Source organism: Notamacropus eugenii, chromosome 6 (assembly GCF_028372415.1).
Source record: "Notamacropus eugenii isolate mMacEug1 chromosome 6, mMacEug1.pri_v2, whole genome shotgun sequence".
Classification (NCBI taxonomy): domain Eukaryota; kingdom Metazoa; phylum Chordata; class Mammalia; order Diprotodontia; family Macropodidae; genus Notamacropus; species Notamacropus eugenii.
In genome coordinates this window covers 121787815-121814188 of record NC_092877.1, presented here as the reverse complement: position 1 = coordinate 121814188, position 26374 = coordinate 121787815, and the positions used below count along the sequence as shown (strand labels likewise).

The following is a 26374-nucleotide window of genomic DNA, read 5'->3' as shown; positions in this document are numbered from 1 at the left end:
CTTCTCCTTTTTGGTATCCATCCACGTATACTATGACGATTACATTTGATAATATTAAGTTGGCTAGTACCTTCCTTACCAATTCTTCATGTATTTGTTCCTTCCCTTCTCTGTTTGTCATTCCTCTTTCATACCAAATTTTTCTAAATATATAAATTGCCCCATACATATATTTGGAAAATTCACAGTAGGTTTGGACCTAATTGTCATCACTATCACATTACTGCAACAAATTAGCTTATAAATCGAAACTTAGTAGGACTTGTAAAAATCACACCCAAAATCGTACCAGACATTTTTTCATAAAAGTACTTCCCTGTCTTAAGAACACTTTACAATTTGTCCCTATATTAATAGCTACTACACAGTTCCTAAACTCTCTAGTCACAAAAGCTTTTGCACAAAATGGAACAAATTTACCAAAGGAGATTTCACAAGGTCTTTGAATAATTACCAAGTTCCCTTTCACAAACATACTTTTGCAAATACTTGGTTGAAGAAAAACAACCTCACAGATCACAGAAATGACAGGAAAACAATTTTAACTGAAACTTCCTCTTAAATGAAGACAAAACTTGAAGTTTATGATTTCTATAAGTATAGCACTTTAAGGTATTGTAGCACATGGTAAGAATGCCCTGTTCATCATTTTTCTGTTCTTCTGATAGTACAGTTCTTAATCCAACAACATTTACATTACAAAAGAAATTGCTTTTCTAACAAAACAAATGATACAGTTATTTGCCAACTTATACAATAAAATAAAATTTTAGAAATTATACTGTAACACAAAAACCAATTAATTACCAATCTGGAGATCTTAATTTACTAGGGTGTTTTTCCAAAATGCTTTATACAGAGCATCATTCATCTTATCACCACTGGCATAAATTTCACATCTAGGAAAATCCATATAATGTTAACAAACATAAAACAATTATATTTACCTTAAACCATTTACATTCAGATAGCGTTTATTCTGTGCCAAGTACCGGGCACTTTTTATAATCATTTGAACCCCATAATATCCCTAGGAGTGAATTCCACCAAAACTCCCTTATTGAATAGTAAACTAAAGGAAATAGAACTTTCTTGTAGCCATACAGTTAATAAATTCCTTAATGCCAAATAATAATATGTACTTTCCAATAATATAAATATACTTTTCTAAGTCCAATGCCCTTGGTGTTTTAAAGGAAAAGTCCACAAATTCACATATTCTCTTAACATTTCAAGTCACATTCAGGTTCACATTTTCTCTTTCGGCCCTGATATTTCAACAACATTATAATTTCTCAAATATAATACCCAAATCTTCTAAAGAAAGATGGGGATAGGGTGGCTGAAAGCACATAAGCCCCTGTTGCTGATAGCCATCATTCTTCAAATCACACATAAACATATTTTCACTCAAGCTTTTATCTCTCTCTCCTAGTCTTTCAAACTCAGACTACCTCCTTGCTACTCTTGTGAATGGCTGCATTTTAAACCTTATACCACCAACATGAAATACTTCACAAACACACAGACACATACACAGAACTGATAGAGACTGAGCAGGGCAGATCTTCTCTTCTAAGGAAATAATCCAATTTAGGACTGAGATTAGACCAGTTAAAACTCAGACATTCACATGCCAATTTACTCTGACTGACTTCTAGTGAATTTATGAAGGATATCCTTCCCAAGTTCTCCAGCACCACTGATATGCTCAGGAAACGAGTTCAGATCAAAACAGAAGCATTTAACTTTTCCATCAATGCCAAATTTTACCAGAGGTTACCTGCCTCTAAGAAACTTAGACTGAAATTTTTTCCCCAAACTAAAGATGTCTCTGATTTAGTCTCAGTAATTAATTTACTCAATTGTTTTTACCCAACTGGTCTTTGTTATAAATAAAAACCTTATTCCAAGTTGGGGCATTTGTCCATTACCCCCAAGGAGTTTTAGTCCCACTTGTCTAAAAGGGCCCTGGAAAACCTCACCTTGTCCCACATAAACTGGCTCTCTAAAGAACCATAGAGGCATATCACTATGCCCTATCAGTCCAGTTCTCCAGCTTACTGGCTACTCCCAATAAGACGAGGCCTGGAATCCCCAGACTGCCTGTGGCCACCCCCGACTCCTTCCTCAGTCCCTCTTTAGATAACATACAATTACATATGGAACAATGATACAGCATCACATTTATACTTTGATTTCTTTTCCTTTATCTAATTATTCCTTTAAAACTCAGAAAGAATGTTCTCAGGGATTTTATCTTTCACAAGACTATACCAGAGTACCCATTCACCCAATTAATTGAAAACACCAAGATTCCACTACCTACATTGTGCTTATATTTTAAATTATCTGCTTTATTTGTGGACATATGCCATGTGGATTAAAAGCAAGGACCTAATTGGATATCATCTCTACTTTATAGTCAGACTCAGAAATAGTCAAGTGTGAAAACATTCCTTTTCGAAGGAACACAATGGGGAAGGTGACCCAGAAGGATTCCAATCCAGACTGAGGACACAAGAAGAAATGGTCCCAGAACCTTTCACCAAATGGCAGGTTTCACTAATCAAAAATTTTACCAGGACTTACATCTTAAATCTCATATTTGTCCTAAAAACCAACCACTAGAGATTATTTATCACCTAAAGAAATTTCTGGTTTAGGAACTCCATATGCAGTTTACACTTTACATGGACATTACAACTTTAACAGAGAGAAGGTTCATACCACTTAGGTGATCATTTTAGACTCTTCAGTCCCTGGGTAGAGCTGTTGCCACTCCCCTCCTTCAGCAATAGAAAGAGTAGCATCTCTTCTCTGAGTATCTCTAGTTCAGATTAGAGCTTAAGAAGTCCTTCTGAAGTGACTGCACTTCACAAGGAAAGGGGGATGAGGCCAGGAGCATTTTTGTCTTAAAAATGTCACAGAGCTTCCTGTAGCCATAAAATTCTTTTTGTCCCTTATCTTGTCCCTTTTTTTCCAAACCTCCATAAGATTTTTAGTTATGACAGTAAATTAACTTACAAGTGTAAATTTGGTAAGCAGGCTTTTCAAAAATCATACAAAAAATTTTACAAAACATTTCTTCATACAACAAATACCTTCCTCTTTTAAGAACAATTTATAACTTATCACAAAATCCTCATAAACCTAATTGGCAAAAGTTAGAAGATCTAAAACCCAAAACCTTTTCATATTTGTCCAGAAGATTACCTTTACGAACATACTTTTGTAAATGCTTGATCCATAGCAAAAGCAATTTTTGTTAAAATTTCTTTCTTAACAACAAATATAAAGTTTTTAGCACACTTAATATATCCTTAGATGAAACAGGCTTGAAAATCACACACACACACACACACACACATATTTATGTATGTATGTATGTATATATGTATGTATGTATGTATGTATGTATGTATGTATGTATGTATTTTTTCCGTAAAATTCTCATTTTCTCTATAGGAATTCTGCAACACAGAAACTTACACAGAATTGATAACGGATTTTTAAACCAACTCATGATTTATTTAACAATACAATTCCTAATATAAAAACAATTAGATGGATTGCCTAAAAATTTAAACTTATTTAAATTTCCTTAAAACTTAAAATAAGCCATTACTTATTTAGCTGAATGCATTTCCACATTACCTTGCACAGCCATTCATCTCCTTACTATCATATGTACACAGTCTATCATCCTGATCAGATAGTGTCATCTCAAATTTGATTGAGGTGTTAATTATCAAATCAAGCTACATGATTTTTTCTCTTCTTATAATACTACCTCACACCCTCACTACTTACTAAAACCATCTGAAATTGACCCATCCAGAATTATTCAATCCTTCTTATCTGACTTTCATCTTCAATCAAAACCCTTATTCATTGTTAAAAGTCTCTCAGTCACATTACTCAGATTACACAGTTTCTTCACATGTTAATCATAACTGTCTATAGTGGACTCTCCCTTTAGCTTAAAGCAAAGAAGTTAACTCTACCATTATATAGCAAACATCAGCATTTTCACTGCTTATTTATAATGAAATACTAGTTTGAAAATACTAAATTTCTAACACTTCCTTGTTAAAACCTCAATCTATGTATAAAAACAACTCCAGATTCAAAAATTATGTAACAATTACATTAGAATAATGTTCCATCTAACATATACTCATCCTTATTTTGAGCACTTTACAGTCATAAATGCCAAATAACAATGTCCTTCTCCTTAATCTAGATAGGAAATCATTCTCAGATGCTGTTCTATATTCCTTCAGGACAGATTTTAACTTGAATCATACCAAACCTGGATTTATGTAAACACTAATGATAAACATTTTAGCCCTCCTTTTTTCCCCCAAATACTCTTCCTACAGAAAGAAAATTTGATTTATAACTTCTCATAATCTCTTTTTATTCTATTTCCTTAAAGAGCTGAAAGGCCGTCTTCCAGCTCCCCTCCTCCTCCAAGGCCCACCAAGCCAGCTCTCCCAGTCTCATTCCAGCCTGTAAATCGCAAAGGGGTAACCTTCCCCTTATCCATGTGGTTTGTGCACATGGATAGAATTAATGCTTCTAAAAGGAATCAGTGAAATTCGAAAGTGAATTTGCGATTTTACACACATTGTCTGGTATCAGATACATTGACTCAATTCATACCTAAAGTACAGATTTTACCTTTCATATCTCATCAAATTAAAACACAAGTTTCCACTCCAGACTGCAGATATTTTGCTCTGCTAATTTCCATTACATAAGGGATCATCCTTTAAGTAAGGTCTGCCACTCCCCTGAGGGAGGAAGACTTTCCCAGATTCAAAAAGTTTTGAATCAGATTAATTTAAAATACCTATTTGCCCAGGCAAAAGGACTTAAATACTTTAACACTGACCAAGTGTGGCTTGCAAGCATGAAGCTTGGAAACTTGGGAACTAATAGTAATAATTACAAATCATAGAAAACAATTTCAATATTTTTAAATCCAATAACTTTCCATAACTTTGTCTATTGGTTTTCCAGTCAAGCTAATATTTTCTTAAGTGGGATGAGGGAGGGGGAAGCGAGTACAAGTTCCAAGCATGTGGAATACTCAATCATCCTATTCATATGCTCCCCTTCAAATAAACCAAATACTCACCAGTCTTCCAGGTACTTTGTTCCTTAAAAAGAAACTTAGAGCTCAAAGCCTAACAATTTAAATTATCAATACGGCAACATTTTTTAAAAATTGAATACACTTTAAAGAGCAAAAATCTTTCTTTTTCACCTTCACAGAACCTGAACAGGGTTCTAGAATGCAGAAAGAAAGATTCTGTAACAACTACCTAAAAGTTTTTCTTTCTTTCTGTAAAATTTTGTCTTATATTCATTGATGCATTTTTAATAGTTTATTTTTAAATTTTGACTTTCATTTCCACAAAATTTTGAGTTACAATTTTTCTCTCCATCTCTCCTCTCCCCTCACCCCATAACACCTTGCATTCTGATTACCCCTTCTCTCAATGTGCCCTCCTATTTATTGAGCTCCACCCTTACCTTTTCCTCATCTTCTCTATTTTCTAGTAGGGCAAGATAAATTTTTATATTCCATTATCTGTATTTCTTATTTGCCACTTATATGCAATAACAATTCTCAACATTCGTTTCTAATACTTTGAATTCCAACTTCTCTACCTCCCTCTTTCCCCACCTATCCCTGCTGAGAAGGCAAGCAATTCAATACAGTACATATATGTGTCCTTTTGCAAAAGATTTCCATAGTAGTCATGTTGTGTAAGACTAAATTTATTGCCCTCCATCCTAATCTGTGCTCCCCCCTTTCTTTCTATTCTCTCATTTGACCTTGTCACTTCCCAAAAGTGTTTACTTCTAGTTACTCTCTTGTCCCATTTGCCCTCCCTTCTATCATCCTCCTCACCCCACCTGTCCCCTTCTCCTCTACTTTCCTGTAGTGTAAAATATATTTTCATACTAAATTTAGTGAGCATGTTATTCCCTCCTTAAGCCACAGGTGAAGAGAGTAAGCTTCAGTTTTCCCTCTCACCTATTCCTTTTTCTTCTCCATTGAAAAAAAATTTCTTATCTCTTTTATGAGTAATAGTCTGCCCTATTCCATTTCTCCCATTGTCCTCCCAATATTTTCCTGTCTCACACTTGAATTGAATTTAATTTTGTTTATGGATAACATCTCTCCTGATTCAACTTAACCTCTACTCTGTGTGTGTGTGTGTGTGTGTGTGTGTGTGTGTGTGTGTGCATACAATCCCTCCACCTAGCCAAATATTGAGAAAAGTCTCATGAGCTACAAATATTATTTTTCAATTTAGGAATGTAAACAATTCAACTTTTGTGGGTCCCTTATGATTTCTCTTTCCTGTTTACCTTCTCATCCTTCTCTTGATTCTTGTGTTTGAAAGTAAAATTTTTTATTCAGCTCTGCTCTTTTCATCAAGAATGCTTGAAAGTCCTCTATTTCATGAAATGACTATTTTTCTCCCTAATGTGTTATACTCAGTTTTGCTGGGTAGGTGATTCTTGGTTTTAATCCTAGTTCCTTTGACTTTTGGAGTATCCTATTCCAGGCTTTCAATCCCGTAATGTAGAAGCTGCCAGATCCTGTGTTATCCTGATTGTTTTTCCACAGTACTCAAATTGTTTCTTTCTAGCTGCTTGCAATATTTTCTCCTTGATCTGGGAACTCTGAAATTTGACCATAGTATTCCTAGGAGTTTCTCTCTTTGGGTCTCTTTCAGGAGGTGATTGGTGGATTCTTTCAATATTTATTTTGCCTTCTGGTTCTAGAAGATCAGGGCAGTTTTCCTTGATAAATCCATGAAACACAATGCCTAAACTCTTTTTTTTGAACGTGGTCTTCAAGTAGTCCCATAATTTTTAAATTGTCTCTCCTGGATCTATTTTCCAGGTCAGTTACTTTTCCAATGAGATGTTTTGCATTATCTTCTATTTTTTCAAACTTTTTGTTTTGTTTTATAACTTCTTGCTTACTTGTATAGTCATTAGCTTCCCTGAACTCCACTCTCCTTTTTAAAGAACTGTTTTGTTCAGTGAGTTTTTGAACCTCCTTTTCCATTTGGCTGATTCTGTATTTTAAAATCTTCTCCTCATTGACTTTTTGGATCGCTTTTTCCAATGTAGTTAGCCTATTTTTAAAGGTGTTATTTTCCTCAGCATTTTTCTTTTTTTCCCCTTTCATCAGCTGCTGGCTTGCTTTTCAAGCTCTTCTATTGGCCTGAGCCCATTTCATATTCATTTTGGTGGTACTTGAGGGAGAAGCATTGACTTCCTCTGTCAGTATGCATTGTTCTTCCTCATCTGAAAGGATGGAAGGCGATACTTGTTTACCAAGAAAGTAACCTTCTATGGTTTATTTTTTCCCCTTTTTTGGACATTTTCCCAGTCTGTTACTTGACTTCTGAATCCTTTGTCAAGAAGAGGGTCCTAGTGCTCCTCCTCCCCCAGGACCCTTCTCAGGGCTGAGATTCAGATCAGCTGTTCAATTCCCTCAGGGTTTTGGGTGGGGGTGGGGTGGCCACTGAGCACTGAAGTTCAGATCAGCTGTTAAATTCCCTCAGAGGTTTTGGGTGGGAATGGGGCCACCAGTGAAGGCTGAGGTTCAGATCCCCTGCTCAGTTACCCCAGAGACTTCAAGATGAGCTGCTTGCATGATGAACCCAGGCTGCTTCTGGGGCCACTGTTGTTGCCTGCTGCCCACCTCTGCTGTTGCCACTGCCTCTGCCACTGCCTGGGGCCAGTACTGGGGGGATACCGCTCCCCTCTCTGAACTAGGAAAGCCCTCTCACACTGACCTTTGAAGGTTTCTTTGTCACTTGTGGGTTGAGGGATCTGAGACCCTTCCCTTGCTGCACTGCCAGGGCTGGGTTCTTCTCTGATCAATATCCCATGGGATAAAACTTTGCTGTTGGTCTTCCAGGTTACCTTTGGCTGGAAATCTCTTTCACTCTGTCCTTCTGTGACTTCTGCTATTCTAGAATTTGTTGAGAGTCTTTTTTTATATGTATTTTGTGGCTTCTGGGGGAAGCGCTAGAGTATATGTATATACTTTCTAATCTGCCATCTTGACTCTGCCCTCTTAAAGTTTTCAAACGTTCTATTAACACCATTATCAAGCCACACAGTAAAATACCTTTCTCTTTGTCTCTCTCTCTCCAGTCCAGTCACTCCTCTGAGGCTTCTATCATCAGAGAGGGAAGGAGAGGGAGAGATTAAAAGATAGCAGAATTCCAAGGGAAAGTCTTTCTACTCAGTCACAGCCCTTTGTACTCAGGCTGACTGCATGGCTTCATTTATAATTTGGCAAAGCACTTCACAAACACAGAAGAGATAGAGTAATATATTTTCTCTCTTTTTAGGAAATAAACTAATTTTAGATTAGACTGGTCAAAATTCAACTTCATGTCAATTTACTCTGACTGATTCCAAGCCAATTTCAAAAGGATCCTTCCCAGAATATTGATACTCCCTTCCCCCTCTTTCTCTCTGCTCTCTTTCTCCAGAGGAGACAGAGGAAGGAATATATCCAGGATTCCTTCAAACACACTTTCAAAGGAATACCCAGATGATTATTCATCCCCTACCTGGTACTATTGTTTTAAGAGCACTCACTCCTCGTATTATGTCTTATACTAAAAAATCCCCCAAAGGACTGGTCATGCCTAAGATGCCAAGGCACACAAGGCAGTACTTAGCCACTGATTTTTCTGCTGTTGTTCAGGTCCCTGACTTACACTGCCACCAGCCATTCAATCCATTATTTTAGCTGCGTTCCTGAGCTCATAACAACTCCAAACACTCCAGGAGAAGTTAGCAATCAGAAGAGAGGAACCAGGTCTGTGGGTGTCTGGGTCACTGAAAAATCAATGGAAAGGCTTCCGTTCACCACAAACAAGATTCTATCCTAACCTTTCTAATGCTAAAGATCCTGGAGGAGCCCTCAAGTATTTTTTAGAAGTGAACCCGTTTCACAAGCCACCAACAGTGAGAAACTTGCTCACAGTCAATAAGGAACAATACCTGCTGTGAAATCAGGAAAGTTTTTATTAATCTTTATGTCCTTTCCCCCAAACAGATGGGTAGCCTCCCCAGTAAGGTTGCAAGAAGTCTAACACACATGCAGGAAGATGGGGCATCTTATATTGTTTTCTGAACTTTGGATATCCCGCGACAGTGTCCCCTGGCCATGTGACTCCATGTTCTCCTCTCTGATACGACCTTCCTCGCACAGCTCCTTGGGCCTGCACGTTAGTTTCTGACCTCTTGTCTGTCCATGCTAGGTCACAACCCTTATCGCCTAGGAATGTGGACAACAGAACTTTCTTACTTCCCACATTTCCCCATGTCGATCCTATCCATGCTCCCTTGTGGATGCCTTCCTAGTCTAGTGGTCCTAAAAGATTCCAATATTTACTCAATCCTAGGCTTTGTAGGATGCGTCTCCCACTGACAAGGCAACTCTTAAATAGTCCATTTTCTTACCCAGCCCTTTACACAAACTTATGCAATGACCATGGTTTCTATGCCCAATTTACATTTTTCTGTTCACTCCTTTGCAATTTGCCTCAAGTTTCTGCAGTTGGTCAGAGAGAGTGTTCACCCCCAATACACGAGTACTTTAAAATTAATGGAGTTTGCCTTCTACTCCGGCACTTTGTGCTGGGAGCTCCTCCACTCTCATGGAACAGATTCTTCCCATTGATCTTCAAGTCTGTCCTGGACTGTGACTGTGCCATAGTTTCTATCCTATTGGATTGTGCACCTCCAAAATTTGATCCAGCAATTTCTCTTGTAATCTACGTATTGGATTAAGAATTGTATTATCAGACGAACAGAAAAATGATGAAAAGGGTGTTCTGATCATGTGTTACAATACTTTAAACTATTATAATTTAAGAAATCATAAACTAGCAGCTGAGAAGGCTGAAGAGCCGGGCCTGTCCATAGAATCTATGAAGATGCGTATGTTAATGTTCTAGGTCCCTAAGACATCAGTGATTTCTTTTTTCTTGGAAGCTGATAAGAAATATTTGATTAAGTTTGGGAGATTGAAAGTGAGCAAAGTCATTGGTTATTGCCTGGTGGTTAATAAATGGTTAATAAACAAATCATGAGGGAAATTTGTCAATTTTTAAATCAAGCAAGCCATTGGAGAGTGTAAACAATTTGTGACCTAGCTTGATAAAGCATGGGTATATATGTATATAAAGTTGCTAAACAAATCTGTGAAGAATGTCTTGTAGACAAGAAAATAACCAAAGGGGAATTAAGAAATCAATGGGGGTCTCCTGGCATGAAGGCTAGGTTAGACCCTGATATTTGGAAAGGTAGGATTCTATACAGGTTTCAGAATAGTGAAGAAGGTTTTAGAGGTTTTATGGTGGTTTGAGACTAGGGACAGGATGAGGAAGATGGATGACAAGATAGCAGACACAAGACAAGAGAGACAAGGAAAACTTTATGACCCAGGATGGGGAAAGCAGTCTCTTCATTCCTTTCTCCCACTCCCTCCTCCTTAGTGAAGGAGGCCTGTCTTAGCCAAGCAACAGCCCTGTGAAAAGGAAGGAGAGGGAGAAGCTGCAGGTAGAGAAGCCTGCCAGACAGCATCTGTATTAAGAGTAAGACAGCCCATCCTTTTATCGATAATTTTTGTATGATCTGGAAATGCATTTGATGTCACTTGAAGTTAATTGTTTATGTTACACTTAGAGCAATTTAATTGTCTTATTGGTTACTCTTTTAATGCTAAGTTCAAAAATTGTTGATTGACTCTTGTGTATGAAAGGGAAGGGATTGGGTGAATACCTTACACTCATTGATTCTGCCCATTCAGAGCTGTCCTCCTGTATGGAGGTCAGCTTGTAGGGGCACCAATATCAGGTCCTCCTTTGGGTTCATGTTGATTCTCCTTATTTTGTAAAAGTGCCAAGCCCCCTGGAAACCATCTGTCTGGACAAGGTCGTCACACCTGGGAAAATAATTTATTGTAAATATGAAGTTCCTAAAAAATGAACTTACTTTGATAACAACTTGCAAGCTTGTGTACAATAGACAGAAGGAATTTTTAACAATTGGTTTTTACAACAGGACAGATTTAAATGTGAGAAAGAAAGGTCTTCACAGCAACAACCACAGTGTGTGAGAGTTTTTTCTGGTAGACTTAGATTTTTGTAATAACACAAGAACTTCTGAAAAAAAAAAAAAATCCCAACGGTGGACCTCAAGGTAAAATGCCTTCCACACTCAGAGAGAGAAATATGGAAGTCACTCACATAATGTAGCAGATCAGGTTTGTGTATGTGTATCTGTTTGTGTATCATGTTCTGATTTGTTATACGGATTCTTTCATTTATCTTAGTCTGACTACACAGCATGACTATAGTGAAAATATACTCAATAGGAAAGTATATGTAGAATCTATACAGAATTGTATGCAGTCGTGGGGAGGGAGGGAGGTAGTGGGAGGTGGGTGGGGAGGGATAAAATCGCAATTGAAAAAAAAAAAAAAAAAAAAAGAAAGGTCTTAAGTGGAATCTTTATGTATGTGAATCCTGGTAAATCTTTACTGATTATTGCAACGCAATGAGAATAAAAATAACTACTACTGGTTCTAAGTTATAATTAGTGAAATTTACTATTTAATGTCAAAACTTCTTGGGACCATAATTTGTTTTGTTTTGAGATTGAATTTGAGTATAGTTATCTGTACTAAATGAATTTATGACAGAAATGTCACTAGTTATTCAGAGGAAATGTAATTCTTTACTGTTGAGAGGTGGAGGTCGACATCTGGAAAAATAGCTATGAGCACATTCTTAGCCTCAATCTAGGATGGAATCCTCCTGGCTCAGTTTCCACATTATGTTCCATTGAAAAGGAGTGTTTTCCAACTGAGTATTCCTGAGTCTGGCAATGACATGGAATTGATACTGCATGGTTGTAGAAATAGAAATCTTATCTGAATTCAACTAGAGTCAAGGACATTTTATCCTGTCATATTTGGTATGTCACATTTCCTTGCTTTTTTCCCTTTCTATGGCAAATTTCTATGATCAGAGCAAGTGGTCAGTAAAAGATATGAGCACAAAGTAAGTATGTGAGATCTTCCTGTTTTTATCTGAATAGGTAATCATCCCATGTTACTTTCACATGCAAAATTAAATCTCTGGAATAGAACATTCTTTCTAACTATTATGGGAATAATTGCAGAAAGAGAAAAGAAGTTTATGAAACAAGGATACAAACATTGCATTGAATCATTATCCTATAGACTCGGTTGGGATACATTGGAGTTATTGTAATGAATTGTGTCTAATGGACATATGACTGTATGAAATAAATCCATATATGCTTCAAAATAGAATGTAAGAATTCCTGGTTATTGATACAGCTAATAAAAGATGTAGCTGTTATTATATTAGTTATTGAAACTAAATTACAAACATCTTTAATTTGAGGGAAAGGATTTCAGTATAATTTTCCTAAAGGGAAGTAACTTGTGGAATACTTTTTGTATTAATTGAAATGTTCACTGTGTGTTCTGTGGTACCCAAAGACTAAAAATATTTTTTGGGGGGAGATGAATCCCCTCCTAAGAATATTGCTTCTAAAAGATTTTTGAAAGAGATCTTTTTGATATTAGAGAAAACACTAGATATGGAGGATGTGAAGGAATGGACAGAGTCTATGTATACAGCCTGATTGTTTAGAAGGAATAGGTTCATAGTTTATGGGGTTTGGAAAGTTGTCAGGGGAACCCTTATTTAGTGGAGACATTTTCAAAATCATATAAAATTTGGTTGTTTAATGTATGATATTGGAGTAATAAGCATGAGGAAATTTACTCTTAAAAATTATTTATGAGGCTAGAAGAGGAATAGTATCATTCTTTAACATTCAATTTTCTGTATTTGAATCACAAAGTAAAAGAAATAGCATACACTTGTATAAGAATACTTACAGTGTAAGAGTTGAATGATAATTTAAAATTGTGTCAGAATCAGTTTTGTAGGTAATGGAAACAGGAAAGAGAATTTCTACAAAAAGATGGTAAGAAGATTTTCTATTGAAGATGGCTTGAATGAGCATCCAGACCAGAAAACTGCATCAGATGATGCCTCTGCCCAAGACTGCTGTACGAGATGAGACGTCTAAATGGACAATTCACTGATTTACGTTTTTTTTCCTTTTGGATCTTTGTATCTGTACTTACTAAGAGGACTTTTGATTTGTCAAAACATCGATCAACCTTTTCCCTTTCCCCCTTCCTTTCTTTATTCAGAATAAGCTATACTGGCGAGCCAAGATGGCAGAGTAGAAAGACACACAGACGCTACCTCCGAACCCAGAGCCCATAAAATATCTGTAAAAAAGAACACCCAACAAATTCTGGAGCAGCAGAAGCCACAGAACAATGGAGCAGATGAGATTTCTGTTCCAGAGAGCCTGAAAACCTCTTGCAAAAGGTCCTTCGCACTGCAGACCAGAGCAGAGCCCAGCCCTGCCTTGGCCACGTGGCGCTGAAAGGAGTGGATCCGAGCTGGCTTCAGGGATGGAATCTCCAGCGGCCACATGGGTCCCTCCACCCATAGATGACACGGGTTGGTGAGAGGGTCTCTTTGGCGGGTTGAGAGGGGAGTGGGGTGCCCCATAACTCAGGCCCCTTCGGGAGGCAGCAGTGGAGGTGGGAGCAGACCAGGGCTCCCCAAGCAGGCAGGAGCCTGGATCCATTGTTGAAGGTCTCTGCATAAACCCCCTGAGGGAACTGAGCCCGTGAGGCAGCCCTACCCCCACCTGACCACCTGAACTTGATCTCACACTGAATAGCAGCCCCACCCCCACCCAAAGCCCTGAGGCTGGAAAGCAGCATTTGAATCTCAGACCCCAAGCACAGGCTGGGCGGATCTGGAGGCAAAATGTGTGTGAAGAGAATACTCAGAAGTCAAGTCACTGGCTGGGAAAATGCCCAGAAAAGGGAAAAGAAATAAGACTATAGAGGGTTACTTTCTTGGTGAACAGGTATTCCCTCCCTTCCTTTCTGATGAGGAAGAACAACACCTACCATCAGGGAAAGACACAGAAGTCAAGGTTTCTGTATCCCAGCCCACTCAAAGGGCTCAGGCCATGGAAGAGCTCAAAAAAGATTTTGAAAATCAAATTAAAGTGGTGGAGGAAAAACTGGGAAGAGCAATGAGAGAGATGCAAGAAAAGCATGAAAAGCAGGTCAGCACCTTGCTAAAGGAGACCCAAAAAAATGCTGAAGAAAATAACACCTTGAAAAATAGGCTAACTCAATTGGCAAAAGAGGTTCAAAAAGCCAATGAGGAGAAGAATGCTTTCGAAAGCAGAATTAGCCAAATGGAAAAAGAGGTTCAAAAGCTCACTGAAGAAAATAGTTCTTTCAAAATTAGAATGGAACAGATGGAGGCTAATGACTTTATGAGAAACCAAGAAATCACAAAACAAAACCAAAAGAATAAAAAAATGGAAGATAACGTGAAATATCCCATTGGAAAAATCCCATTGGAACTGACCTGGAAAATACATGCAGGAGAGATGATTTAAAAATTATGGGCCTACCTGAAAGTCATGGTCAAAAAAAGAGCCTAGACATCATCTTTCACGAAATCATCAAGGAAAACTGCCCTGAGATTCTAGAACCAGAGGGCAAAATAAGTATTCAAGGAATCCACAGATCACCGCCTGAAAGAGATCCAAAAAGAGAAACTCCTAGGAACATGGTGGCCAAATTCCAGAGTTCCCAGGTCAACCAGAAAATATTGCAAGCAGCTAGAAAGAAACAATTCAAGTATTGTGGAAATACAATCAGGATAACACAAGATCTAGCAGCTTCTACATTAAGGGATCAAAGGGCGTGGAATAGGATATTCCAGAAGTCAAAGGAACTAGGACTAAAACCAAGAATCACCTACCCAGCAAAGCTGAGTATAACACTTCAGGGGAAAAATTGGTGTTTCAATGAAAGAGAGGATTTTCAAGCATTCTTGATGAAAAGACCAGAGCTGAAAAGAAAATTTGACTTTCAAACACAAGAATGAAGAGAAGCACGAAAAGGTAAATAGCAAAGAGAAGTCATAAGGGACTTTACTAAAGTTGAACTGCTTACATTCCTACATGGAGAGACAATATTTTTAACTCTTGAAACTATTCAGTATCTGGGTACTGGGTGAGATTACACACACACACACATGCACGCACACACACAGACAGAGTGCACAGAGTGAATTGAAGAGGATGGCATCATATCTTAAAAAAATGGCATCCAGCAGTGAGAGAAAAATATATTGGGAGGAGAAAGGGAGAAATGGAATGGGGCAAATTATCTCTTATAAAAGAGGCAAGCAAAAGACTTTTTAGTGGAGGGATAAAGATGGGAGGGGAGAGAAAAACATGAAGTTTACTCTCATCACATCACACTAAAGGAAGGAATAAAATGCACACTCATTTTGATATGAAAACCTATCTTACAATATGGGAAAGTAGGGGATAAGGAGATAAGCAGGGTTGGGGGATGATGGAAGAGAGGGCATGGGGAGGAGGCAGCAATTTGAAGTCAACACTCTTGGGGAGGGACAGAATCAAAAGAGAGAATAGAAACAATGAGGGGTAAGATAGGATGGAGGGAAATATAGTTAGTCTTACACAACACGACTATTATGGAAGTCATTTGTAAAACTACACAGATATGGCCTATATTGAATTGTTCACCTTCCAAAGGGAATGGGTGGGGAGGGAGGGATGAAGAGAAAGTTAGAAGTCAAAGTTTTAGGAACAAAAGCTATCTAAATGTTAACAGTTTGTTGTCTCTTTGATTAGATGCAATTGCTTCATACTTGATAACTTTATATAGGTTTTTAGATATGACCAGCATACAATACCAATGTTGATGAGATGAATGATTTTCTGTGTAAGCTAATTTGGAAGCACTTTCAGCTAAATTAAAGCCATCTGATTGGTAATGGGTTTGTTTCAAGTTTCAAATGTAATATTGTTAAAAAATATTGTTTTATTTCTAAATTTTCTTATACTGTATAATTTGTTAAACAATTTTTGAAGCTGTTTTGTAAAGCAATTTCTTTTGTAATCTACATATGTGATTAAGAATTGTATCATTAAAAAATGAATGGGTTAGGAAGCAGTTAGGTCATTCTATCAACCCTGCTGACCACCTGTTGGTAGTATTCTGGAGTGCTGTAGAGATGTGAACAAACTAATTAAAAGTCACCAACTCCACGACCACACTCAGACTGCAGGACTGCATCAGATGTTTCCAGAGCAACTGAAGGAGACAAATTTATGAGTTTAATTTTGCTTTTACTTGTTTCCTTTGTGCATTTTTTTATGTAAGTCCTGCTTTCTAAGGGGATTGCTCCTTTTGACTTTGTCAAAGCATTGATGTGTGTGTCTGTGTGTGTGTGTGTGTGTGTGTGTGTACGTCTTTCCTTTCTCCTCCTATATTGTCTCCTGTCTTAAGTCCCACATTTTGAAACTCTTGATAAAGTCTTCGTCATATCAGTTAGTGATTCATTGAGGAGGCCACTCTTCTCCAGAATCAAATGGTGGAATGTGAGAAATGATTGATAACAAAAAATATCTTGGAGAGATTCAGAGCCCCACCTTCTCCCCCTACAAAGTCCTGACTTTCTCAGTTCTTGAGGACATTTCTGATTATGAGATTGGTTTCACTTTCTCATCTATGGCCCCACCAACGGGAAGCTATTGCATTCAGCTCAGGATTGGGTGGAGCATACATTCTTTGAATTGATAGCTATGGGTGGTATGATAGAGAGATACTTCCCCACTCAAACATACTCAGCCCTTCATGTTAATGTAGTCTGCCTCTAATTACATTAGCCAATTAGATTTAATTCATGGATCACCTCCTGCTTTCAAGGAAGCTGTGACTCCTCCACCATGATTGTCTTTGGTATCAGTAATGGTAAGGACTGAAAAAAGTCATTAGATGTGTCAATTGAGAGATCATCGGTATCAATGGATCAATGGATAGCATTTTATGTGACTCATTACATGGGAAGCCAGCCTGCAGAAGTCCAGAAGAGAAAGAAAAGAAAGTGTAAGCATTGATTGTAGACAGCTTTCCCAAGAAATGTGCCCACAAAAAGAGAGGTGAGAGATAGGATGACAACAGTGATAGATGGATGAGAGGAGGATTTTTTGTGGGTAGAAGAAATACAATCTTTTCTGTAAGCAGTAGGAAAGCATACAGTATACAGGGAGAGAGTGAAGATAAGAAAGGATGGATTAGGATTTCTTCTGCATGTATGTAGAAGATTTTGCCTTCAGAAGGGCTACCTCTAATGGGAGCCTGGGGTGGAAGAGGTAGTGGGGGAAGGCATTTGAGTAATATGAAATGGGGAGGAGGGGAGAAAAGGAGTTGAGCTACTGGCCTCGATTTTTTTCAGTGAAATGTAAGTCAAGGTTCTCATCTGTGGGAGACGAAGAGGGAAATGTGGAGGGTTTTGAAAGGATGAAAAAATTTGAAAGATCTATGGTGAGTAGGATAGTGAATGGGTTAGGGAGGAGTAAAAGGATTGTCTTGCCATAGAGGGACCAAATTTGAACCGTGTCAAACAACTTTGACATCTATATATGTCAAACCATTCTGATAATGGAAGCGCTCAATATCAGGATGTTTTCTGGAATGAATATATTTTTTGCTGGTTTTAGGTAGAACCCCATTAACAAAGTAGGCAGAAACATAGGCCATTGACTGATTTTGTCCCCATGAATTTTAGGATTCCCCACTCCCTGACATAAAACAAATATTCTTTAAAAAATGCACATACCATAACAATCTTTTTTTTTTATTTAAAAGTTTTGAAAAATGAATTTGCAACGCTTATTTGCATATTAACCTAAAATAAAGGTACAAAGGATTTGCAGTCATATACTGCTAATTTCAGGCAAGGTCAAGAAGTTATATTAGCAGTGTCACAATGATATTAATTCTAAGTATGCTTTTGAAAAATGAATTTGAAAGTTATGTAGGGATTTATAGCTTTTAATCAAGTCAGTAGAGGGCGCTTGTCCTCTGAAAATGTATCATGTGTAGACCTTAAACTCTTACTTGGTAGAAATACATATTACAATCGTAAGAATTCCAGCAGCAATATATATACACTTTTCTCCCAAGACTTCCAAACATATAATGCTATATCAACCTAATTAACACACTGATACATGAATTAAGGAGTATTATGTAAATCTCTGTCCAAAAGCAGAAAGTTTAAGACTCAGAAGAGTGCTTCGTGAGGTATGGTCTGTATGATCTTTAGAAATCTACAATGAGATAAAATGGCTTGGCCCATGATCATCTTAACTATTAAAACTAGAAGAAAATATAAAAGTTTTAACTTAGCTACAAACACTATCAAAAGACTAAACTAGACTTGTACAAACCCCATTATTTTTAAGAAACAGAGTTTACAAAGCAGTCTTCTTTAGACAGGACAATAAAAGCTTAATTTCTAGTGAACAAAATTCAAGGCTTCCCCACAGACTCATTACTTTGATTATGATCTAAGAAGTGATCAATACAAATGAATTTTAAAAAGAAAATTGCATGGAACTCATAAGATTATTATTTTGTTATTATTTTGTTTTGTACTACTAGTGAACAATAACTTTCCTCCTGTGTTCCTTTACAGTTTACTATAAGATAGTCACATTTTTCCCATTAGTGTATTGGAGATAATCTCTCTTCCAGAGTAAAGAAAAGCAATCTGTGTACTTCTTAGAAGACATAGGAATAATTTTACTTTGCTTTAAATTTAGATATTACTAGTCAATATGAAATGTGGAAGAAATCTTTTAGCAATCTTTTTCTAACAGGAAGTACCATCACCACTTATTTCTCTAAGAGTATCCTATGACTTTAGATCATTTGATTTGTAATTGGTTTGAATGGATACTCTTTAGAAATAGAGAAGCTTCAGATTTTTTTTTTTAATTGAAGCCCAGGACTACTTACTCCTAAATTATTTTCCTGAAATACAGGGCCTTGGAAATCCTAATTAACTGAATTCTTCCTTTCAGTGAATTTTAGTTTTTTATTCTTCTGAGTTTGGTACATAACTCCAATCCATCTGATGACTAAGGGAATGCACTGAGTTATTCACTGTCATGAGTTCCCTGATCTTGTGCCTCTCAGGAGGGTGGGGTTGAGAAGAAGAGAACAGGAGAAGATATCAGGGAAGGGAAAGGCAAGCTCAGATAATTTACAATTAAGTGGAATTATGCTCATTTTCCTGGGAGTCTCCAGGTCACTTTTCAGAAAAGATCTGTAAGGTGGCCAAGTGGGAGTATGCCTTCCTTTCAGACAGAAGAACCAAAGCATATTTTTTGATTTAAATGAAATGAAAATTCCACTACTTCTTTGGAAAGAGGATAACAATGAACTTTGAACAGGAGAATGCTGAATCAAAAGGTTGATGCACATATGAAGGATGCTTAAGACCACATGTGAACAGCAATTTAGTTAGTAGAAAATGGGCAGGAGCCATTTTCAGTTTTCAAAGCTGACACATAGACTACAAGAAAATGTTTGATGTCAGAAGGAGGACAACGTTCTGTCATGTTCTGCCTTCGTATGAATTCCTGACGATTACAAAGCTTCTGCAAATCACCCAGAAAAATGTCTGCAGCATTCTGGGTATTCTCAAACCACATAAAGACCAAAGCTATGCTGAGCGCACAATTCTGGTCCTATTTCCATTGGTGAAGGATGAGATTAGGGTATTGTAAAGAGAACAGCCCTTTGGGTCTAAAAATGGAGCTAACACTTTTTGATCGTTTACTTTGATGTCATGGAAAAAGGTAAATATTTTAAGCAGACTCTGAGGACTCTGGTTCTGAAACTTACTCTTCACTCAGTTTCAATTGTGAGCAACTTTGTATCTCCACAGACCTGACACAACCATGTCATAGAAACTTACCGTGTCAGCACTGAATTCTGGGTCTTTGGACCACTTCCAGTTTTAGAGCTCGTTTCTCATTTTCCAGATGAGGAGACTATTTGAATCCCAGAGACATGAAGTCTTCTAGGCACTCAACAAAGTGTGTAGTAGAGCTCGGGTATCTGAGTAATCAGTCCTAGAGCATCAAGCTATGGTCACAAACCATTTGGGTCAAGTTTGTCCTCATAGATCAAGGTTAAAGGTGTTTGAATGACTCTTGGAAATTATATGCTAAGGTGTGAAATAACAGTTGTGAAAGTGGAAAGGACAGATAGAAGATCAAAAGAAAACAGTCAGGCAACCAACATCAAGAGGAATACTAAGGAAAAGTTCCATTTGAATTTTGTGTTTCTCTCCTGCACCTTAATGTTATTTTCCAATGAGTTTGGTATTGTAGTTTTCCCAGTCTACCTCGACAAAACTTTAGCATCAGAAACTAGGTAATGAAAGGACAAAAAATCCCTTAAAGTGCTTCTTTGAGTGTGTCTCTTATCTTATTATAAGTGCCACTCTGATTATTTGTGTACATGTCTTATCTTTCTACATTGACTGTAAACTCGTTAAGGATGAAAACTCTCTTACTTATCTTTCCATATCCTTCTGGACTAATGTGCAATGCTTCGCACATAATAATAGTCATATAAATATTGTTGAATTGTGAAAAGGAGGAGTTTGTTTCAATCTTATAGCAGCTACACTACATTATACTAAGGTGGAGATCTTCCAGGTTCCTTTCTCACCTCTTCAATACCCCAACTTTAGCCTCAGGTATCACAGGAAATTATGCCTTCTTTTGTTTCTTTCCTTTTCTACCCAGCTTCCCACAGCAAAACAAACAGCATTTGATAGCTATGAAGACAATAGTTGCCACACAGGCAAGTAGGAAGCCAATCACATCCAGGGAGTGGTACTGATACCAGGTGAGGTCATGGGCAGCAGGTCTAAGGTGCTTAGCACCTTTGTGACGCATCACAAACTCGATCCAGAAGACAGATCGGTCTAGGGGTTTCACGGGTTGGTCATGGTGAATTCTTGATAATCTCATAGCATTCTCTTTGTATCTGAAATGGAAACACATACACAAAGCAGAAGAGAGTAAGTCACTTCTTCCCTCTTAGAATATCTACAGAGTCATCAGATGGCAGATATTGCTATTTGGAGCTGTTCAAGGATGCTGAGCATCTTCCTACTCCAGCCACATACTTATCCATTATTAAAGAGAAACAAGGGAGATGAAGTATGAACCATGTGACTTAGTGTCTGAAACTGAAAGAATTTATTCTTCTCTTCTCTTTCACCAAATGTTGCAAAACAGAAAATAGGATCCTTGTTATTTATTGATGAAGTTTCTTTCCCTAGGGCATCTGTTTTGTGAATCATATGTGAAAAATCATCACAGGCATAGAACTGGTCAATATCCCTTTCTAATCATATGGGAACCATTATGAACTTTAAGAGCACCAGAAAACAGAGGAATAGGTTTAGCCCTGCACTAGTGTCCACAAAATGGCAAAAGACCTAAAAGAATTCTTCCATTGGGTTGAGTAGATCATCTACAGTTGATGTGTATGGAAAGATGTGAATAGTAGGGTGAGAAGTTGTCAATGTGAGTTTCACTTGTGATAAGGTCATGGCTTTACTGAAATACTTAAGCAGCTATTACATTTGGAAATATTTGTTCAAAAGAGTAATTTTAAAAATTTCTGACCCACTAATATTTTCATTAATTCAATTCAGAACAGTCATTACATGACTATTAGGTGTAAGATTCTATAAATATCTTACAGAGAGATTCAGTAGTATGTTGTAGAGGGAAATAGGTGGCCAAAGATGACAGCTGCTTTTCAGATGCCTTATTATTTCACTGAAAATAAAGCTCTTTTAAACCAGGCACACCAGGAGGCCCTGCTATTGGAGAGGCTTAGGGTGGTGGATTGCTTGAGTTTGGGAATTCTGAACAACAAAAGGGTTCAAGCCAATCTGCATTAAGTATTTGGGTAAATTGTGCCCTCTTTTGTTTCTTTCCTGTTTTACTCACCTTTTGGCAGCAAAACAGGCAGCATTTAGCACCTATGGAGACAATAGTTGCTAAGTAAGCAAGTAGAAAGCCAATCATGTCCAAGGAGTAAGATGATGAGTGACATGTCTAGGGTGCTTAGCATCTTTGCGATGCATCAAAACCTTAATCCAGAAGACAGGTAAGGCTAGGGGTTTTATGGATTGGTAAGCATCATTATGGGAAGACTTTGGCAATAGGGGGTCACTAAGCTGTTTAAGAGGGGAGGAACTGGACAAGGGGAGAAATAAATTGTGTCAATGTTTCCTGCTAATCAGCAATGGGGTTGGTCCTTGAGTGGCCAGTATTGTTCTACCCTGGGCTAGATAGGGAGACAGTCTCAAAAAAGTAAAATAGAAACAGAGAGAAAGAAGGGAAACATAAGAAAAGAAAAGAAATACTTTGAAAATGTGGCATTTAATTAAGAGGATTTGGGGATCATGCATTTAGCATCCCCCACAAATCTTGGAGACCATCTAATCCAACCTCCCAAGAGAAGTGAAATGATTTGTCCTAATGCTACCCAGAGGCTTAGTCATTTCAGTCAAGTTCCACTCTTTGTGTCCCCACTTGGTGTTTTCTTGGCAAAGATAGTGGAGTGGTTTGCCATTTCTTTCTCCAGCTCATTTTGTAGATAAAGAAGATGAGGCAAACAGGGTGATGTTACACATCCAAGGTCACACAGCTAGTAAAGGTCTGAGGCCAGATTTGAACTCAAGATTCCAGGCCTGGCATTCTGCAAGGATTCAAACTGGTCCCTTGACACCAAATGTTTGTTTCACTATACCAATTCCCAGTACTGGTAGGTAAAGTTATCAGTGGTAAGGAAGCAGTGAATTATGATACTCACGAGGGGTTGTTGATGACTGTCTTCAAAGCGTTAAGCATATCTGCAGTTGTCATTTTATGAAAGTCAACGTCAACAGCTGCTCCCTTAGCCTTCATGTGAGCAATGTTATGAGGCTGATCAGCAAACAATGGAACACCGATCATGGGAACTCCATGATAGATAGCTTCATAGACTCCATTGGCTCCACCATGAGTGATAAAAGCCTTGGTTTTGGGGTGACCTAGGATAGAAATGGAAGGAAAGGGGATCAGTTTAATTAACTTATGATGCATTTAGAAGAGAGAAGAAAGAATGGACAGCATAAGTCATTGAGGCAGTGGTATTAATGTAACAAACTGGTATAAAAATGGGAGCACTTGGAACTTTGAATGTGTCAGAAAAGAAGATGAGGTAATGTCTGCATGTTGATCTCTGGGTACATTTATGATTAGTAAGCAAATGAAAGGAAGGTGGATCACAAAAATCTTCCATTGCATCTTTAATAAATGTTTAAAAAATGTGTACAGAGAGAACTGGAGAAGAAAGTCCTCTTTTTCTGAAGAGTCTCTGAACAATTGCACTTCTTTTTCATGGATTTGCTTGATAGACTATTTCTATGGCAACCCACTCCCCTCTGTTTCCCTGAATACAACAAGAACACAAAAAGCAGGTCACTTGGAACTTTCTCTCACTTTAATCAACTTGATTCTTGGTTGTCATTTCCAACCCAAGTAAGTAGCCAGGTGGACACTCCACCAGATCTGTTTCCTCTCTTTTTCTTGTGAACCTCTCACAATTTATTTCCCCATGCCCCCACAATTTGAGATGACTTAGAATGTTGAAAGAATCTATAGAGGTAATCTTTAGAGTCATTTTTCTAGAAGGAATTGAACCTCTCATTACAGAGGTTCTTAATCTTTGTGTGTGTGTGTGTGTGTGTGTGTTATGGATACTTTTGGCAGTATAGTTAAATCTATGGCCTGCTTATCAGAATGTTTTTAAAAGCATAAACTATTAGAAGATTACAAAGGAAACCAATTATATTTAATTACAGTTATCAAATATTAGAAAAACAAGGTGAAGATCCTTTAACTCTTTACCCAAATGTTCTACCATTTTGATCTGTCCATGGGATCACAGATTTAGAACTAGAAGGGTTCTCCGAACTCATGTAATCCAACTCTTGTTTATTTTACACATGAGGAGGATGAGGCCCCCAAAAACTTAACTAGTTCATAGGAAGCCAAGATTTGAACCTAGGTCCCTTAACACCAAATCCAACATATTGTCACTGTACCATACTTCATTTAATGTAGTAGAAGTTGCAACAAGCAATAGACCTACTGACGGTTTAATAATTTAGCAAATGCCAGTAATTATTATCATCTAAGTTATCTGCTTTCAGAAAGATTAGAATCCTTATGGGAAACCTTTCCCCCCTTAGATAGTAAGAAGAAGGAACACCTGGGAAAGACTAGCTGAGTTTCATAACTCCTTGTATTTAATTTGCAATCTTCTGTCAGCCTGATCAATTATTTCAGTTGTTTTAGAGTTGCCTTAGGCTTTTTAGGGGGTCACTGATAATTTTGATCAAGGATGAATATATAACATAATTCATTCAGGTTTGTTTTTTTCATAATGCCTTAAGTGAATGCACTGTCCTGGAATTATTCTACATACAATATCAGACCTATGATTTCTTAGGTGTAAGAATTTGTTCCACTAAAACACATAATGATCTTTTTTATTCCTTAGTTATAGAGTTGCTTAAGGCTCATAGTGTTCAGTCATTAGTACAGAGAAACTAAATTAATAAGTATCAGAGTACAAATTTGAACCTAGGTCTCCCAAATTCTAAGTCTCTTCACTGTACATTAACTTTTCTCTCAAGGTCTCCTATTAATTGGAAATACTTCATAAAATAAACCACTTGATTTCTTGGTATGAAGAATTTTCGTCAACACTTCACTTGGAAAACTGTTCCAGCACTGACAATGAGGTTCATAGAGCAGATGGACATCTCCCTCACCCAACAATGGAAGAGAACCAAGAAGAGAAGATTTAATTAATTTCACTACTTCTACTCCATAGTCTCACCAAGGAGATCATTCTGAGGAATCCAGTCATAGGTTCTGGTATTTGGACCTAATGTGTCTGGCTTCTTTCCTTCGTATCGCCATAGAACCTTTCAAAAAAAAGGAATAAAATTACAGTGTGAGCTGAATCAAAAAACCAGAAGGAGTTTTAATGAGAGTCGAGACCAGCCTTACTGTTTAATAACTGAAGGAAATTAGGCCCAGAGAAAGCAGGTGACAAGAACTTTTAAACCACTAGCTAGCAATGCTACTTTGTATCTATCCTTTTTAAAGAACTTTCATAAACATCCTATTAAGAAGGTCACTGTTGTCATTCTCATTCTCATTTAATAGAGGAGAAAACTGTAACAACCCAAACAGGGTAGGGAACCAACATAGAATTTAAGACATCTTCCCTGAGTCAATTGACAGAACTGGATTAGAATGGACAGTGCAAATATTAAATTTACAAAAAAACTGGTTTCTGCGGTCCATCCTAGCTCTCAGCATTGCTACGAAACAGATTTGCTTTAATGTTTGTTGAGAAAAGCTTACTTATGATCACTTTCTTCAGAAAATATTTTGTTAGCCATGTCCCCTGTAGCAAGCATGTTATGTATGGGCACAACATCATTTAGGTGTTGTTGAATGCAAAGAAAAGATAGTGTCTTGCCCCAAAGAGCCTACAGAAATCTACTGGTTCATGCAATACAGATCTAAATAAGCAACAAAAGAAAAAACAAACAAACAAGGAATTAGAGAGAGAAGATACATGAACACATTACTACTATGAGAGATCAGGGAAGGCTTCACAGAAGAGGTAGTTCCTGAACTGAGCCTCGAAAGAAAATAGGGATTCTCAAAGAAAACAATGAAAAGGCACAGAAGATGGCTAAAGTTATGAAGTAGCAAGACAGAATTCCAGGATCAGGGAAAAGCTAGAAATTCAGTTTGGAATTTAGCACTTGGAAAGGTACAAAAGTAGATTGGAACTAAATCATGGAGAGCTTTAAATGCCAGGCTGGAGAGTTGATATTTTATCTCAGAGCCAATAAGGAGCCAGTGAAGAATTTTGAGCAGCAGAGTAACAGGATCAGAAATGTGCTTCAGGAAGATTATTAGGGTAGCTGTGTGGATGATGAATTGAAGAGAGATAACCTGAAAACAAGAAAAATAGAGCCATGTCATGTGGTGCAATGAAAACAATGCTGAACTCGAGCTAGGCAAATACTAGCTCAGACTCTAGCTGTGTGACTGGGCATGTCTGAGTCATTTTATTCTTCCATGAAATGGGGCTAATACTTGCACTATACACTGCACTGGGAAATACTGGAATGAAATTCATTCTTTGCGGAAAGATAAGATAATTTTATTCAGA

General features: G+C 37.5%; 1 protein-coding gene across 6 annotated transcripts in view; it reads right to left on the bottom strand.

Moving 5' to 3' along the window:
* Positions 1 to 17864: 17864 nt before the first annotated feature.
* Positions 17865 to 26374, bottom strand: part of LOC140511751 (UDP-glucuronosyltransferase 2A2-like) — a 52940-nt gene continuing 44430 nt past the window's right edge. For all 6 annotated transcript variants that reach the window (XM_072620943.1, XM_072620940.1, XM_072620944.1 and 3 more), the window contains 3 exons: positions 25019 to 25106; positions 22943 to 23162; positions 17865 to 21097 (listed from right to left, as the gene is read on the bottom strand). In XM_072620943.1, the coding sequence (XP_072477044.1) occupies positions 20818 to 21097; positions 22943 to 23162; positions 25019 to 25106 (588 nt within the window). In that variant the 3' untranslated portion in view covers positions 17865 to 20817. The remainder of the gene's footprint in view (positions 21098 to 22942; positions 23163 to 25018; positions 25107 to 26374) is intronic.